Source organism: Pinus tabuliformis, chromosome 3_1, assembly GCF_031772625.1.
Source record: "Pinus tabuliformis cultivar Carrire ecotype Pingquan chromosome 3_1, CPIR1, whole genome shotgun sequence".
Classification (NCBI taxonomy): Eukaryota; Viridiplantae; Streptophyta; class Pinopsida; order Pinales; family Pinaceae; genus Pinus; species Pinus tabuliformis.
The window spans coordinates 896,240,550-896,257,588 of record NC_142301.1 but is presented as its reverse complement, the minus strand read 5'-3'; the positions used below and the strand labels follow the sequence as shown (position 1 = coordinate 896,257,588).

Sequence of the window (17,039 nt, the reverse complement as noted above, 5' to 3'; positions counted from 1 at the left end):
TGTTGAATTGTCAGTGGTTTTCACTGCATTTAAAACTAATAAAACACCTATAAAACATTCTCTAATTTGTTTAAAATTTATTTATTAAAACTGTAATCAATTTAAAGGTATGGGAATATCTTTCAAAGATTTTAATTCATTTAAAATCTGGAAACCCTACATCTTTTTATTATATCATTGACAGGCCCTATTATCCAAAGAAAATCCCTTTATTACAGGATTAACAAGAGTCCAATAAACCATAAGATATCAATACACGTGTGAACATTTTAGAGTTATTTTAAAATCGGATGAATGAACCTTTAACGCTGTTGCTTCCCATGTAACACTATTCACTACATGGTTGATGCAGTCTTCTTGCGTATATGAAGCCGAGTGGAAGTGACTTTTTACCCACAACTCCATGGAAGCTCCTTAAAGTCGAAGTTGTAAAGAAGATTGTAATTCTGGCCCAAAAAATAACAATTTAGCTTGATAGAGCGTGCAATCAAGGTTGAAGCTTTGCTAAAATCCGAAGGAAAGGAGGAGAAAGGGGGAAACGGGGAAAGCCTATGGGGTGGCAAAAAGTTCCATGCTTTGAGCGATAGATCTATCAATTCGGATTGCTTGAGATTATAATACACATTATCTGAGTTTATGAGAAGGATGGCAAAGTCAAGGGAGAAGATGCTCCCTGGATTGCCATTGCATCGAATGATTTGAGGGAACGGACCGAGGTTGCTGAATTCGTATCCGACCAGCTCTCTGCCATCAATCTGCCTGCAATTTCTCATCTAAAAGGTCTTATTTTCATGCTTAATTCTGTCCGTCAGAGCCATACCCGCCTCTTCAGTATATGACCGAATTCTATAAGCTCCGGGAAGGGAAGGGATTCGAACACTGGTTGCATGATGGCCACAGCTGAGTTTGGGGGTCCTACAACGCAGCGGAGTTCCAAGGGCTGGAATCTCTGCCCTATGCGCTGGCTGAACAATGGGGGAAGCAGCAGTAGCGTTAATAATGGTAATAATAGCAACAGGGGGTCAGTTGATCGTGACCCCAACAGAATCGGCACCAACAAAATACAAAACACAGATCTGTGCGGGCGATTGCCAAGGCATCTTTTCTTGACAGGCAACGCCTGCAGTTCGATCCCGACTGGAAACTCTATTTCATATGTAACTTCAATGTAAGTGCCCGCTGAGCTTTTCTGCTTTTTATGTAAGCTGGATTGAATTTGTTATCGTTTTTGAGATTTGAGTTACTGGATTAAAAACGTGAGCTGATCTTACAATGCATTCAAGGTAGGCGTTCAATTTGTTTGCCAGCAATTTATTGAAAAGGTTTATGGAAGACTGAGTGGTGAAATGGGGTTTATGCTTTGGGAACTTACATATGGACTGTTTGATTCTTTCCATGAAACAGTTCGGTTTATTTGTTTGCGGATTGTGGTCTAATAATTGTGAGTGGATAGATAGATTGTATGAGGACAATATCCATAGACTCTGAGTATTGTTTGATTCTCTGAGTACTGTTTGATTTTAAAGCTGAAGGACCAAACATAACTCCGTTGTTGTTAGGCATCGGGATTCACACTGTGTGTTTGGAGGTCCGGTGGGTTATTGTTTGATCTGTTTGTTAAAAAGCTTTGGTCAAATTGGTTATGGGTGGTTTTTATGAGGTCAATTCCCATGGATTTTGCGCAGTTGCACGCAAAATAGTTTTGGGTATTTTGTGGCAGGTTTAGTCTTCGCTAGTATGTTTTAAGGAATCTCCCATGGAGTCTGTGATGACTTATCATATAGTTTTAGAATGTTTGGTCTGAGTGTTAGTGGATGACTTGTGTTAGATCAGCTCCTGTTGAATCTACAAAGGGAGTTCCGAATAATTTGATATTTGCTAGCAGGTTTGGTTTGGTTGTTTGCTTGGATCGAAGCCAAGTCACATGGATTTGAGAATTCTTCCAGGGAATCATCTGCGATCCTAAATCCCAATCTACAGCCATCACCTGATAGTTCTATTGCCAATCCACATCGATCTACAGCCATCATCTGCGATCCTAAATCCTAATCCACATGGCCTGATTTAACGGAGATGATAGTTCTATTGCCTATTGGCCACCCTTGCAGGGGTGAATCAGCCACTTTGGGGTGATTTGAATCCTGGTGGGGGCTAAGACATTACTTCTCAGCAGTCCGGTTAACCTCTCATGGCTAAGCCAATTCCCATGGAGTGTATAATGTTGGAGTCAAAATAGTTGGATATCTGTGAGACTGTGACCACTATAAGTTTTGGTCTAGTTCTAACCTGTTAGTGTAGCATGTTTCATGTCAACTTCCGTGGAATCTACATGTCATTATTTAGCATATTTGTTAGAGTGGTTGGTCTAAAGAACTGTTACTTAGTGGGTTGTTTTAGTTTGATTCCCAGGATTCTAGAATGGTGCAAAGAAAAAATTGTGTTTTTGTTTGGCAGCTTTGGTCTATTTGTTAATTGGTGTGATGATTTAGCTGGTTCCAGTGAAGTTTGAAGTGATGCACGATATAGTTTGGGCCTATTTGTTAGAAGGTCTGATTTAATGGTTTTTGGGTAGTTTTGTTAGCAAGTTTGGTCTGCAGGTTATTGAGTGGCATGTGTTAGGTTATCTGTCATAGAACCTAATGGAGTCTGCAATGATTGACAAATTCTTTTATCTGTTAGCATATCTGATCCCTCTGTTAATGAATGGTGTGTTAGTTCCATAAGCATTGACTCATCGTTGCTGGCTACAATTTTGTTGTCAAGTATGTTGTGATTGTTTAATAGGATTATTTAGGTTTGGTTGTTGGAGGACAGTGAGATCAATTCCCATGGAGCTATCACATGTACAGACTACATTTAGGTCCTAATGGTAGTGGCTACCGTGTATGGGGTCATGTTTCAATGAGTCATTAGCTTAGCTCATGCAGTAGGGTTTGGATCGAAAGATGTAATTATAATAGTGTACCTAGTTATTTTAACAAGCCTCAGTCGCTTAGAGTTCAGCTTATACTGCTCCCCTTTTTCTAAACTAGAGGATTACATGAGCTCTTTCTATAATAATTTTCATTTGATTCTTAACCGATGGTGTTTGTTAAGTCAATTTTCCTTTGTTCTTGCATGTAGATATGATATACTGGACATGATTAATACAAGGTTCCATTTACCACGTCTGTTGCCATTGAGTTGCCTTGTGCATTTGATAATCCTGGAGACAATGAGGACAATGCAAAAGCAGTGTACTGGAATACTCGAACTGTGGCCTCGATCTCCAAGTAGTTTTGTACTATTGTTCCCATTCTTGGCAGGATAGTAGATTTGGTCTAATTGTTAGTGGGTATTTCTGGTTTGGCATGTTTGTTAGGTATTGCTTAGTTCTAATGTTAGCTGTTGTTGTTGATTTGCTGAATTTTTATGGAGTTGTCACAATATGTTTCTCTCGTGTAGTCATCACACTATTATATGGCCTAATAGTTAGTATGAAACATTTAGAAAGACAGTTTCAAAGAAGTTGTTGCATGTACACAAATCATTGGCATTGAAACAAAATTAAGACAAGGCAAAGATAACCAGACTATCCAATGGGGATCAGGAGCTCAAGATCAGGACTTACCATGTTTTCCATTATTTGCAAAGCTGGATTTATGGCTTGAAAAGTTATTTATGCCTTGAACTTGAAGTAACTTGTTATGAATTGTTTGAAATTGTGGTTTCAGTTCCAGACAAATGCTCCTAAAAGTTGTTTTATGCGGCCTCCTAATGGCATTCTTGCTCCAAAAGAGTCAATTTTAGCAACAGGTAAGGGCTTCATCTTTTTTCTTCTTTTCTAGACTGAAAGTAATTATAGTGACAACAATAAGATAAAAAGATTTACTACATAATCTTCAGTGTACGCCATGTAGAAAAGAAATAAGAAATTCTGCAAATAATTTGTCATTGCAGCTTAGATGCTAAACTCCAAAGGTCTCAATCAAATTTAGAACAAAATAAATTTTAAAGTTTTCAAATCTATGAGAGACAAGATTTACGGTTTAATTAATTAGGACTTTAATCTCTTTTTATTGATTATGCTTGACCTCATACAGTTGTGAGATGTGTAATTCATTAGGAATGGGTTTTGAAATTTTATTTCATGTAAATTTCAATAGAATAAATAACAGTATATGAGATACCCAATTGATTTTCAGTCTATGTTGCATGAAACACCGGGCAGGAAGGCATTTTAGCCCGGAAATGGAAACGGAAACGAAGCACTGGAACGTGTTTCAAGCCATACAGACATGTTTCACGAGGCTGAAACGTGGCCTGTATGGCCTGAAACGCATTTCAGGCCTGTATGGCCGTGTTTCTGGCAAAAAAACTTGTTTATTTTTTTCTTTTTCATTTTAACTTTTTTATTTGGTGATTAAAATAATGTGTGGATGTTTCTAGATGTCATTCGCATGTTATGAAAAGGCTCTCGCCTTTTTCCCTCATCACACGGATTTTTTACTAGATGAGCTCATGTTTTATTTCTATATGTGTTTATTGTCCACAGTTTGATACTTGTTGATGTAGCATTGTACTTGCAGCCTCATATATAAAGGCTGATTTTGGATATATATTTATAATAAACCTCGTTTATCAAGGCTGTTTTTGGATATTACTACTTTCATTATGTGATCATTCATGAGTAAATGTGATGTTAGTATGTTTCATCATCATGTATAATTGATAGACTTATAGTTTATGCAATGACATTGGACAATGTAATCATAATGTAATAATGTATCATGTATGATTTATGATTGCACATAACATTTCTTAAATGTCATAACATATATATATATATATATAGCGTTTCTCCATTTCCAAAATTTGGGGGGGGGGGGGGGGGGGGGGTCATGTTTCGTACTTGTACCCATTTCCCTATATCATGCAACTTAGTTTTCAGTGCAACCTCACATGAACTGCCAGTGTCTTGGGGAAACCTTGGTGGGTTGTCTGAAATTGCAACTGTCATCACCACTAAACCATTACCCCATTCAGACTCACATGATCTGAGATGAATAGCTTGCTTGCTCTGAATGTAAAATTTTATTAAGTGAAGTGGTTACAAGGCTCCAATGACCAACATCTATTTTCATAGTATACAAAACATGACATGTATAAAATTGTGATCAGTCTGCAATAACTATGAGAAAAAGTTGGAGATGCCACATCAGCATCAAGGAACAGATCTTTAACACATGGTCCCATGATAGTAGGTGCTAGGCAATGGGCATCATGTGAATGACCTAGATTTGGCATGATGGTTCTGTCTGCACTGTTGCCTGTGACAGCCTCTGTGAAGTGACTGATGTGCTTTCCATGTCAAAAGCCACTGCTTTGCTGCATAGGTTCTAAATCTTGCATACCTGAGCATGTTGCAGGTGCCATTTCAGGCATGCATAATTGTCAAGGTCATCAAGACTGGTGCTTGGATGTTCTATTATCAAGCTAAGCTCTATAAAGCAGTCATTGACCACTCTTCTGTCATGAACAACCTTTCATTATATATAACCATTTGTTACGGGAAGACACCTCGTGGACTCAGAACATCTCGATCAGTGCACTGTTTTATAGCCACTTTGAAGTTGGTATTAGTTTTAATTTCTTCTTCTGTTTTTCTTGAGGATTAACAATTAAGGCAACAGACATGTGTTGAGTGTGCTGAGAAGGATTTGGACTAAATTAGCAACGAAATTGTTTAACTGTTGAATAACTGCTACCTTGCGTATAATCTCCTCTTGATCATAGATCATACTGCCTTCTGTCTCAATACCTTCTTTGATTGGATTGGTTGGTAGCACAATCAACAGCGAATGATTTTCTACCTCAACCCAACCTCAGCTTCGTTCTCATTCTTTCCTGGGCTACATTGCAGTAGTTGTTCCGACCAGTGTTTCTAAGCTTGGCCTGCTTGGACGCAGACTTGGCTGAACTGAGTTGACCCCAAATCAAGTCAACTCGACCTTCTGCTTGGTTCGGGGACTGGTTTTGGTACCAAACTGGTCTAATCAATGCATGACTCAGTTGGTTCAGTACCAAACCGGTCCAACATGGGTGAGTTATTTTTCAGGGAAAAATTTGAAAGAAAAAAAAAACCTAAACCCTAATTCATAGCACCCTGAAACCTTGTTATGTGCATTTTGAGATATTCACCCTTACATGGCATGTACATAAGCAGACTTCGCACATTTTGTCTTTGCTTGTTTGGAATCTTTAAAATGTTTTTTTGCCATTAAAATTTAAATATTTTATGTATTTTTTAGTAAACCAAGTCATTAAATTCAAATTAGTTTGAGTCATAGCGAAGTCTGAGTCCAAGTCCAAGTTGATGATCGGCTGAGTCCTAGTTTTAAAACATTGGTTCCTACTATAATTTAAATCTTTGATTTGCCACATTCTGAATGGTGCTTGTAGGCTTTGTAGCCAGATGCAGCTAAGATAATTATGTAAGCAATTTATCACGAAACCTCTCCCCTTGGCCATGCATTTTATTTTTGATAGCGTCATTTTGCAGCTCATTCTGCACACTTTAGTGAGGAATCCTTCATGTTTAGAGATCTTCTGTAACGTACACATCTGCTCATAGAACTATGACATCCTTAGCTAAGTTTTACATGCATTGTAGAATTGTTAGAAAAGAAAAGGGAAACACCCCAGCAAAATCATAGAAGTTATTCATTTTCAAAAACTGACAAAAAGGTAGTCAAATGCAAAATTTGTTCATTTTCAGACATTGAGCTTTGCAATATTTTTTTGGTTCTCAATTTGGTGCTGCTACAAGTTTTGTATCCAGTTAGTTATTTAAGACATTTATGTGACATAATTTTCTTACTTTGATTGGTGACACAAGATATATTTATACTGCAATATTAGTTACAATCAAGGTTGGTGCGTAAATGACAAATTCTGTCTTGGGACAGGTAACAAAATTGCAGGGACAGGTAACAGAATTTCTCTTGTTTGACTTTCAAGCAATTTCTATATAGAAGTGTATTTTATTCTATTTTGTTGATACCTAATGTGGCTGGCCTTCTTTATGTATATGTTAATATCTCATATTTCCCATTACTATTGTGTGTTTTGTATGTATGCAAGTTTGTGGTTTCCTTGCTTTCTTCTTATTTTTGAATAAATTTAATTAAAGGCATGATGGGTTAAGTCAGTTTCCTGTGTTAGATAGGGTTGTTGCTTGTGAACATTGGCTGCACATGTAATGTCTCTATTGCAGTATGGCCAAAGGAAAGCATACAAGTTGCTACTATCCTATGATGAAGCATAACTACAGACAAGCTAGTCTAATTCAACATTGATCATTCAGTCTAAGCCAACCAGAAATTTTTACTCATTGATGCATGTCTGCTTGAAATACATGTAGTCTGGTACAAGTAATCTAGACAGTCCTGTAAGATCTTTTAACACACAGAGATGTCACACAGTTATGAAGTTTGTCGAGCAGCCAGAGCATCCTAATGAGAAAAAGACAAAAGACAAATTTAGGATTGTTAGTTTGAAAGTCAAGGAAGGGTCTGAATTCACTTCAGAACTTGTAAGACTCGTGCATTTTGCTTTTGCTCAATGAATTAAAATTTTATTATCTAAGCTTTATGATTCAAATCATAGTTTATAAATTTTTCTTTTTGTGTGAAAATCAATAAACTATTTTCCTTGTCTTGTAACATCAAAATCCCTTGCAATCAACCCTACTGAAGTTTGATGAGCATAAGGAATTAGTGGCAGTGGAAAGAGTTTTGCAAGTAGTGTTTCTGGATCCTCAACGCCCTTGCGAGGTAAAATGGCACCAGATAATAGCCAACATGCTTTTAGTTCATCTCATGATAAATTCTTAATTCCCACTTTCATTATTGATGCTCTAGATGGTGTTTATATTTTGCCTCATTTTTGTATAATGATGGAAAAACTTATTGTTTTCATCCCTATTGGCAATCTGAGTTTTTTGTCTCCATTCTGCTTCCTCTCTATCAACAATCACCTTCTTTGTTGCTTCCTTCAACTTTGAATTTTGCATGTCCTCTGCACTGAACACTTCATTCATATTGGAATTGAAAATGTTTGCCATATCCTCTAAAATGCAAAGTTTCTCTTCTGAGTCTTTGCACTTCTTCTTGGACCAGGTTATTCATATTGTTAACCTTCTAATTCTCTTAGGTGTTCACTAAATTGAAACATACCAGAGTCCTCTTCTCTCTTATCCGAACACTTCCACTAATTCAAGACCACTCATTCAATACCAATACTCGGAAACCTGGATCTATTAGCCAGATGACTTTAATTTAAAGAAAATTGGGGGATTTATGGGTAGACAGCCCCACTTATAAAAGGAACATGATTAGGACTTCCTTCTTCAAACCAAGATCTAATGTTCTCCATAGAGTCTAGTAGTTGCTCTAGCACTAGAAATCTTTCTAGCCTTTTTGAGATAACACTCTCCCTAATCCTATTACTCCTTCAAGTTGGCTTTAGCAATAATTGCTCAACATCACACAATCCTCCTTCATCTAGTTTATGGAGAAAAACTATGCCAAAGGATCAGAGTGATAGAGTGATAGAGTGCTAAGCTTTTATTCTGCAAGAAATTGATGTGTCTCAAGAATACTGAAATAATACATCCATCTAGTGGTCACTGTTTCAGATCTTCATCTTAATTTTTCATATGTTTCCAATTTGAGTGTTGTTACAAGATTAGTTTGAAATTTGGGTGCACCTTTGGACAAATCTTGGAAAGAGCTGCTACAAATTCCCCCCTTTTAAATAAGAGCTGCCATGACTTACAAACAGTCATCAATTATATCATCACAAATGTCTTTTAAACATCCCTTGGATTTTTTGTGAGTTTTTCCTTCAAGAAAACAACATTCCAAAAATCTTATAATGCTACAAAGGAGCCTGACGATGATCATATAAAATATATTTACATCAACCATTCTGTACAACAAGGCAATATTAACTAGAAAGGCATTTTTTTAATAAGTGTTGAGGCACTTGGATAACCTGGTTTGCTCATGTCCTCCATAAGTTTGAAAAAGCTTACAACTTGACATACAAAGCTTAGAGGGGAGCCACTGACATAATAGTATCCCATTATTGAAGTCCTGAATGCCACCCTAGATGAAGTGCCATGACGTACTGAGGAAATACTAAATAGGTTTCAACCAACATGCTCCAACCTATGGTTCTAGGTAGTGCAAGTAATCATGGGCCATTGTTGCCTCCTTCCGTTGGATTCTCCATAGAGTTCCTTCTCTGCATGTAACTAAAATGTAGAACTAGCCAACAAAGACAATGTTTAGCATAGCTCATGTGGTTGATGCACTTGGGCAATGGCTAAATAGTTCAGTGAAAGAAAGAATAGAATTACGAAAGCCAAATTACTAGCTTTAGACCTAATTATCTCTCACCTTAGGTGACCACACTCATCAACAATAAGAATGGGAAGAAAAAACTAGTAGTAATAAATAGATACAAACCCTTTAGCCAGACGTATGGTAGCACATCTCTAGTTTGGCAAAGTTTGTTTTGATTTGACTTTTGATCGAATATGTTCCATATATTGTATTAGTACGGAGAATCACTTGTAAAAAATGGAAAAACTATGATCCAATTAACACGCAAAAACTTAGGACCGGCAGCAAACTGTTGCTCAGGTTCTTTTTACAATCATAAATGTCAAGACCACCATAGCTTGTTTGAATACCATAAATGATAGCCAAAGAATTCTCATGGAAGTCCAAGACTAGATGGGACTCCTCCAATGACATACATAGTTAGAAGGATTTGGTACAAGAAAGACTTAATTAGGTACATGTTGACTATTGCACTACTCTTATCCTAGAATATTAACACAGGATCCTACATGATGATCAATGAATTCATGACAGAGAAAAATATTGTCGAGTATCTTCATCTAAAGACACGAGATAGATAGGAGATTACAACAATGGGAGTCTTGTATAGACAATGATTGATAAGCAATTACTACAACCCTATCTACTGATCTAAAAAGAGAACAAATGTCCAGGCCATTTTGTGAAATGCATTTGTCCTTGTTTAACAGTGGCAATAGCAAATTGACAAACTCTAAATTTTAATGGAGAAAACACTACAAATTGTACCATTTTTGGCTCCTTTGTTTGAAGGTTAGTCATAGCAGCAAGATTGATTTGGGATGAATCAATGGTTGTGGTTGAGGCCTGTTGGACCCTACTTGGCCCCTTCATTTATAATATTATGGAAAAGGCAAAGGAAGGAACCGAAAGGGGAAGGGCCAACCTTAACTGTACTTTAGTTAGAAAGGTAAGCAAAGTAAGAAGTTGTTTTATATAGGAAGTCATAAAGGCTAAGAGGAAGGTGGGAGATGACAAAGATACTTGAGACTTTATTGAAAAATATCTTCCCACAAGGGAATAATTTCTTTTATTTATCTTTGTTTTCCTCCCATAAAAATATGAAACAATATGCAAGACTTCTATTGGTTAACTTCCATACCTATGGCCATGCAGTAAAGATCAAGAGCACGATTCTTCTAAAGGCTAACTCCATTCCAGCTGGTCAAAGGCCTCCAAAGTTCCCTTGAGAGCTGGTCAAAGGCTGCAAGTGGGTTCAAATACCCCAAATTCCTGCAAACTACTACATGACTCCTTCAATGAGGAGCTGTCAACTGTCCCAAAGGTCCTCAGCTGCTGCCAAGTATTTTCCTTCAAAGCTGGGCCAGGGGTCTTCATAGAGGTGTGGCCTTCTATTTTTCAGTGCACAACTTACAAGCGCCACTTTCTATCTTTCATCATTTGACCAAGGTGTGCCAAGTGTCTCATTTCTCCAATAAGATTCTCCCAAAATGTGACTCAAAAACTCAAGTTTTTTGATATGAAAGAAGCTTCAAAGGGTCAAAGCTTTTATTACCACAATACCCATATTTCACTGTGCTCTTACATCTTCAAAGGCTCACTGTTTCCTCTACATGAGATTTGGCCTTCATAGAATTTCTCTTCGGTCTGCTACCAATTTTACGTATTTGTTGCAAGTGTCTATTGGTTGTGGGAGGCAGCCATTGTTCCAAAACCAAATACGGTTCCCTTTTGAACTATGCCATTGTTAAGGTATACCCATCACCCCTTTACCAACCATATGCTCACATTATCTTAAAAGATTTTTCAGACTTGTGGTCAACCTTTCATGAAATCCTTCTAAGTTCCCTTTTAGAGGGTGACCACAAATTTTTTCAAAAGGACTTCTACTACAACATATACATTTGGACTACGAATTGGTTGCTCTATGCTTGTCAAGAATAACCCCAAGTCTTACAACTTTTGTAGGTGACAATAATCTCCTCAGACGCAGGGTATTCAATTCTTAGGAATGCTGCTAAAAGGGACATTGTTGCATGATCTGGGTATACAAGAAGACCAAAATCTCCTTCAAACTGTGCTCAGATTTGATGAGGACAGAAATGCTGATATGAAATTGTTCCAGTGGACAAGATCAGAGTTCCAATCCGGTTGTAAGTAGGGTAATCCTCCTTGTTCCAATGGTTGTCATTAGCTACTACTGTGTATGGAATGTACAATTATTAAAGTTCACACTTTCCCTCAAAGATGTACCTAGACAATTGCTAAGAATGGGAGGATCTACACCACTCAAGTTGTCACTCTTTTAAATGTATGCTACAGATCTGCCCCAGATTTCTTCTCCAGCTCTATCAGACATGGGACTGATTCTTGTATTGTTATTTCACCCTTCCTAGGCATTCATGCATGTGATGCCAAAACAAGATCCATTTTTTCTCCTCATGCCAAGGAGACAAGGATTCTCATCTCATATTTTGTCACTCAGAGATAATAGTTTTAAATGGATGCAAATTCATGAACCCAAAGAAATAATGAGAAGCTGGTCAACTCATTCGCATCTCTCTTTTGAAAAGAGAACATAATCAACTCATTACAAATATGAATTATATGGCCTAGCTGAATGATAGAGTGCTACACTTACATTATACAAGAAATTGATGCGTCTCAAGAGTGCTACACTAGTCTAATTGTTCAAGTGTGCATACAAAACAAGATATTAGCTATCAATTGCTGATTGCTTTGGATTACTTCAGATGTTAGCTATCAATCACTCCTTAGTCATAACCATGGTTCATCAAGAGGCTGCCATAGTAAGGCTCAGGCTAAGGTATCCCTTTAGTTTGAAAATGATTTAAAATCTGCATTAAAGTGTAATCTTAGGACTGCAATATATATAATGAAGACATGCAAAGTTTCATGGAGTGCCAAATAGTGCGATAAACCCCTCTTTTATTTGCTGTCCATAACTCAGTTTTCAATGCTGTTGGTGGGCTGCCCCTTTTCTTTCCAATCAAAAAGGAAACATAATTTATGGACAGCTATAACCATTGACCCCTTAAGTACACATAAATGCTGTTAGGAGTTTTACAGGATAAACACCTTGGGCTACCAAGGGGTCGTTTTTGTTAATTTGCCACTGCTTAGTTGAATAATCTGAAACTAAACTTTCTTTCACCATGACACATTTTTTAACAATAGATAAGAAGCGAAATAAAACAGAGGGATAAAACATAGTAACACAATTCAACACAATTATTTATCTTGGGAAACCCAACTGGGAAAACTCCTTTCTTTGTTGTAGTATTTATTGATAGAGTTTGAGCAATAGAATCTCTTACAAGGCAATTTGTTTCACTTTGAAAACATACTTGTTCTCATTGCTAACCTAGCTTGAATACCTTGCATACACTTGATCCAAATCCTACTTCCTTGCGGCTTGCTTGGACCTATTTCCTTGCGTTGATCTCCTGTTTCCTAGTGCAATAAGGCCCCTATTCTTTAGGACAAACCTCCTCAATCCTAGCACTGAAATTGCCACAAGAAAGTCTCTTTACAATATTGTGTATTGGCTCCTCCAAGGTACGCTCTCATGACAAGGCTCTCTCATACACAAACTCGTGCATACAATAATGATACATACATGTGTCTTTGTCCTCCTTTTATTGATTTGATCCATGCTAAAATTGGCAGGTCACAAATTTAGAACTCGTGGTTAATGAGTTAACTTAGTCGAATTGGTTCTTCTCTCTCCAATCATAACTGGGAGTTACAACTCATGTTTCCTTCAATCAAGGAATGAAGCTTCACTCATCCTATTCTAAACTTATAACTGCCACTCGATCTGTAGTCAAACTGAAGAAGGTCCACATAACTATTCCTCCAACACTATGCATGAATATGCCATCTCCATGACTCATTCCATGGTCAAAGGAAGACAAATCATGGTCTTTTTTGCTAAGGCACAAGTCAGAGAAGGCCTTCCATGCTACCATCTTCAACACTCTCTTAGTGAGGAAGTGATTTTGTACAACTCCCAACTTGTTTATGAAATAGATGAAATTGCTTCTTGCCAATGCCTTGGTCAAGATATTTGCTTTCTGCTCCTCTGTTGGAATGTATGGTAGCTTCACTATCCCTTTCCACACGTAATCTCTGAGATGATGATACTTGATCTCGATATGCTTAGAGCGATCATGAAACACTAGGTTCTCAGATGGCTTAATGCAACTCTGATTATCATAGTGTATCATAGTAGGCTCCATCCCCTATTTGAAAAGTCCCACAAACAACTTCGTCATCCAAATAGCCTCACATGTTGCCAAACTAGCAACCATGTACTCGACCTTTGCTGAACTAAGTGTAACAGATCTCTGCTTCCTACTGTACCAGGAAACAACTGCTGACCCAGTGCTGAAGATGCCACGTGACCCTACCCAATTTGCATCTGTAAAGCCTTCAAGCCTCATTCCATCAACATGTTTATACCATAATCCATAATCTGTGGTGCTTCTGAGATACCTCAAAACATGCTTTGCAGGCACCCAATGAACTCTCGTCGGTTCCATCATGAACTAACTCGGCTGGTTCAATGCAAAACAAATATTAGGTCATGTGTTGACTAAATACATCAACGACCCAATGAACTGCTTTTACACTGTAGCATCTACTTGCTACAATATGCTAGCATCCATTTTCCTCCGGTTTGTGACTAGAGGCGTGGCCATGGGCTTGCAATCCTGCATATGAAATCTCTAGAGAATATTTGTAGTGTACTTCCCCTGTCTCACGAAGATCTCATCATAACCATGCCAAACCTCCAATCTAAGGAAATAATGCATAAGCCCCATATCCTTCATCTCAAACTCCTTTGCAAGGTCCTCCGTGCAATCTTGGATTACGCTGTCTACTCCAGTCAATATAAAGTCATCAACATAGAGCACTAGAATGAGTATAAGCGCTCCAACCATGATGTAGTACAAGGTGGCATCCGCCTCACTCTTAGTGAAGCCCAATCCTCGAAGGTGGCTATCAATATGAGTGTACCATGCTCTCAAAGCTTGCTTGAGCCCATAAAGAGATCTCTTTAGCCTGCAAACATGTGTGTCTTTGCCGAAGTGCTCTAACCCCTCTGACTGTTCCATATAAATCTCCTCCTAAACCACTCCGTTGAGGATTGTTTCCTTCACGTTCATCTAGAGGATCTTCCACCCCATCTGTGCTACAAGTGCCAAAATTGTCCAGATGGATGAATACCATGCTACTGGGGCAAAGGTCTCATCATAGTCTATGCCCTTAATCTATGAGAAGACCTTGGCCACAAGCCTAGCCTTGTATTTCTCCACACTCCCATCTGCTCCATGCTTTACCTTGTACACCTAATATGAGCCTACTAATGTTTTTCCCTCTGGTCGTGGCAAAATCTCCCAGACATTGTTCTTCATGATGGAGGAATATTCCTCCACCATGGCATCTTGCCAAACCTGCTGAGAAGCTGCCTCCTTATAACAAGAAGGCTTAGTGTCCACCAACCTTGTCATCAACGCCATATATCCTGTGTGCTTATGTGGCTGCTTACTCTTCTTGAACATGGTGATAGGAGCTTCAACATGCTCCTGGGTCTCTTGAATCAATCTGTCAGCCCAGTTGTCTCTCATCCTCCCTATACTGGGAGTCTCTGGTTGAGTAGCTGTCTACTCGTCCTGGTCTCTCCTCCTCATCATTTTGTTGGTCATCCTGCTATGCGACCCTCTTGCCACCCGACTGGGACCCAATCTGTGATGTTGGCTAAGACTCCTGCTTAGGAGCAAGTAGCTCCTCCTCAAGTACTATAACATTCTCTTGCTCCAAGGAATTCCTTAGACCCTTATCCTCTTGGAACCTCACATCTTCCCTGATAACTGTTTTCTTGAGTCATGGTAGATACACCATGTATGCTTGAGTTGTCTCACTGTATCTTTGTAAATTCCCTTTTCAATTGTGGGCTCCAGCTTCTTCCTGCTATCTTTGAACACACGGCAATAAATTTTTGTGCCAAAGATACAAAAGTGTGAAACAACAAACTTCTTGCATGTGAAAGCCTCCTCCAGTGTAACTCATACAAGCACCCTGTGTGGACTTCAGTGTTGCAAAAATATTGCAATGTTGTATGTGTCTGCCCACAAGAACATATGCAGTCACTAATCATGCAACAGGGCCTTAACTGCTCCAGTAATGTTGTGGTTCTTCCTCAACCACTCTATTCTGCTAAGGGTTATGTGGTGCTATGAACTCTTTCCCGATGCCCTCCTTCGCACACATATCCTTGAAGGCATTGGAGACATATTCTCCGCCATTTTCACTCTTTAATGCTTTGATATTCTTCCCTGTTTGGTTTTCTACCAACACCTTATACTCCATGAACTTGGAGAAGACCTCATCCTTCTTCTTCATAAAGAAAATCTAAGTTTTATGAGAATAATCATCTATGAAAGTGACATAATACTTGTGTGTCATAAGAGATGCAGAGAAGGGCCCACATACATCTGAATGCACCACCTCCAAAATCCCTTTGGCTCTGCTGTCTTGGCCTTGAAAAGAAGTTTTGGCATACTTGCCATGTGTGCACCCCTTGCACACAGCATGCTGATCAAAATTGTGTGCTGGCAATCCCGTGGTTATCTATTGAAGAATATTCAACACCCCATGCTGCAAGTGTCTCATGCATCTGTGCCAAAGTTCTCCGACATCTTTACTCTGCTCACAAGTTGCTTCGCTGCTCAAGGTTGTTCATGTCTCTACCTATAACCTATGAAGGTTCTTCATCCTTGCACCTATTTGCTTCACTAATACAAAAGCTAAGTGCTTGAGGTAAGCCTTATCTCTACTGAAGATGACATCATATCCCTTGTCCTCAAGGGTAGCTACTGAAACAATGTTCTTCTTCAAGCCCAGAAGATATAGAACATCATTGAGATGGAGAGAGCTCCTAGACTCCCTCTCAGAGTTGACAGTACCAACCCCCCTAGATGCGTACTTTCCATCATCTCCAAGCTCAATCTGAAATTGCTTGTCCTTCTCCTCTAGCTAGTGGAAATAGTCCTTGTTCCCAATCATATGGAAGGATGCTCCAAAATCAATGTACCATGTGCTCTTACCTACTAAGCTTGCGATGCAAGCTATGAATGAGAAATCTTTCTCAAACTGAGAAGCAAACCCATCTACCTCAGTTGATGCAGCCACATGATCCTTGTTGGATCTCTTCTTCCCATTAGGACACAGAGGAGCATAGTGCCCAAACTTGTGAAAATGAACGCACTTGATCTTGCTCATATCCTTCTTCTTCTTCTCAACCTTCTGACTGGACTCAACCTTCCCTTTGCCTTTCTTTCCCTTGTCTTTGCCTGCCAGGGGAAAGTTCTCCTCGACCTCTGTCTTTGTTAATCTACCATCTTTGGTCCCTCTCCGGATTTCTTTTTGAACGCAATCATCCCATAGCCTTTCCCAACTAGGAAAATTTTCTCTGCCACTTACTGCATCCTAGAAGCTATGCCAAGACTTATGAAGTCCTAGTAGTGCAAGACTCACAAGGTCACGGTTTGGTACAGTCACACCAGCACCACCTAGCTCATCTCGAGCTTGAGTGAACTTTGAAAGATATGTGATGATGGGCTA

General features: G+C 38.7%; 1 protein-coding gene across 10 annotated transcripts in view; it reads left to right on the top strand.

Moving 5' to 3' along the window:
- Nucleotides 1–303: 303 nt before the first annotated feature.
- The window catches only part of LOC149190526 (vesicle-associated protein 4-1-like), a 28,869-nt gene continuing 12,133 nt past the window's right edge, over nt 304–17,039 (top strand). The window contains exons 1-4 of one of the 10 annotated variants that reach the window (XM_089412203.1): nt 307–1,168; nt 3,714–3,795; nt 7,464–7,573; nt 7,737–10,538. In XM_089412203.1, coding sequence (XP_089268329.1) covers nt 3,744–3,795; nt 7,464–7,573; nt 7,737–7,874 — 300 coding nt within the window. In that variant the 5' untranslated portion in view covers nt 307–1,168; nt 3,714–3,743 and the 3' untranslated portion in view covers nt 7,875–10,538. The other 9 variants (XR_016255997.1, XR_016255998.1, XR_016255999.1 and 6 more) reach the window with 9 other exon arrangements.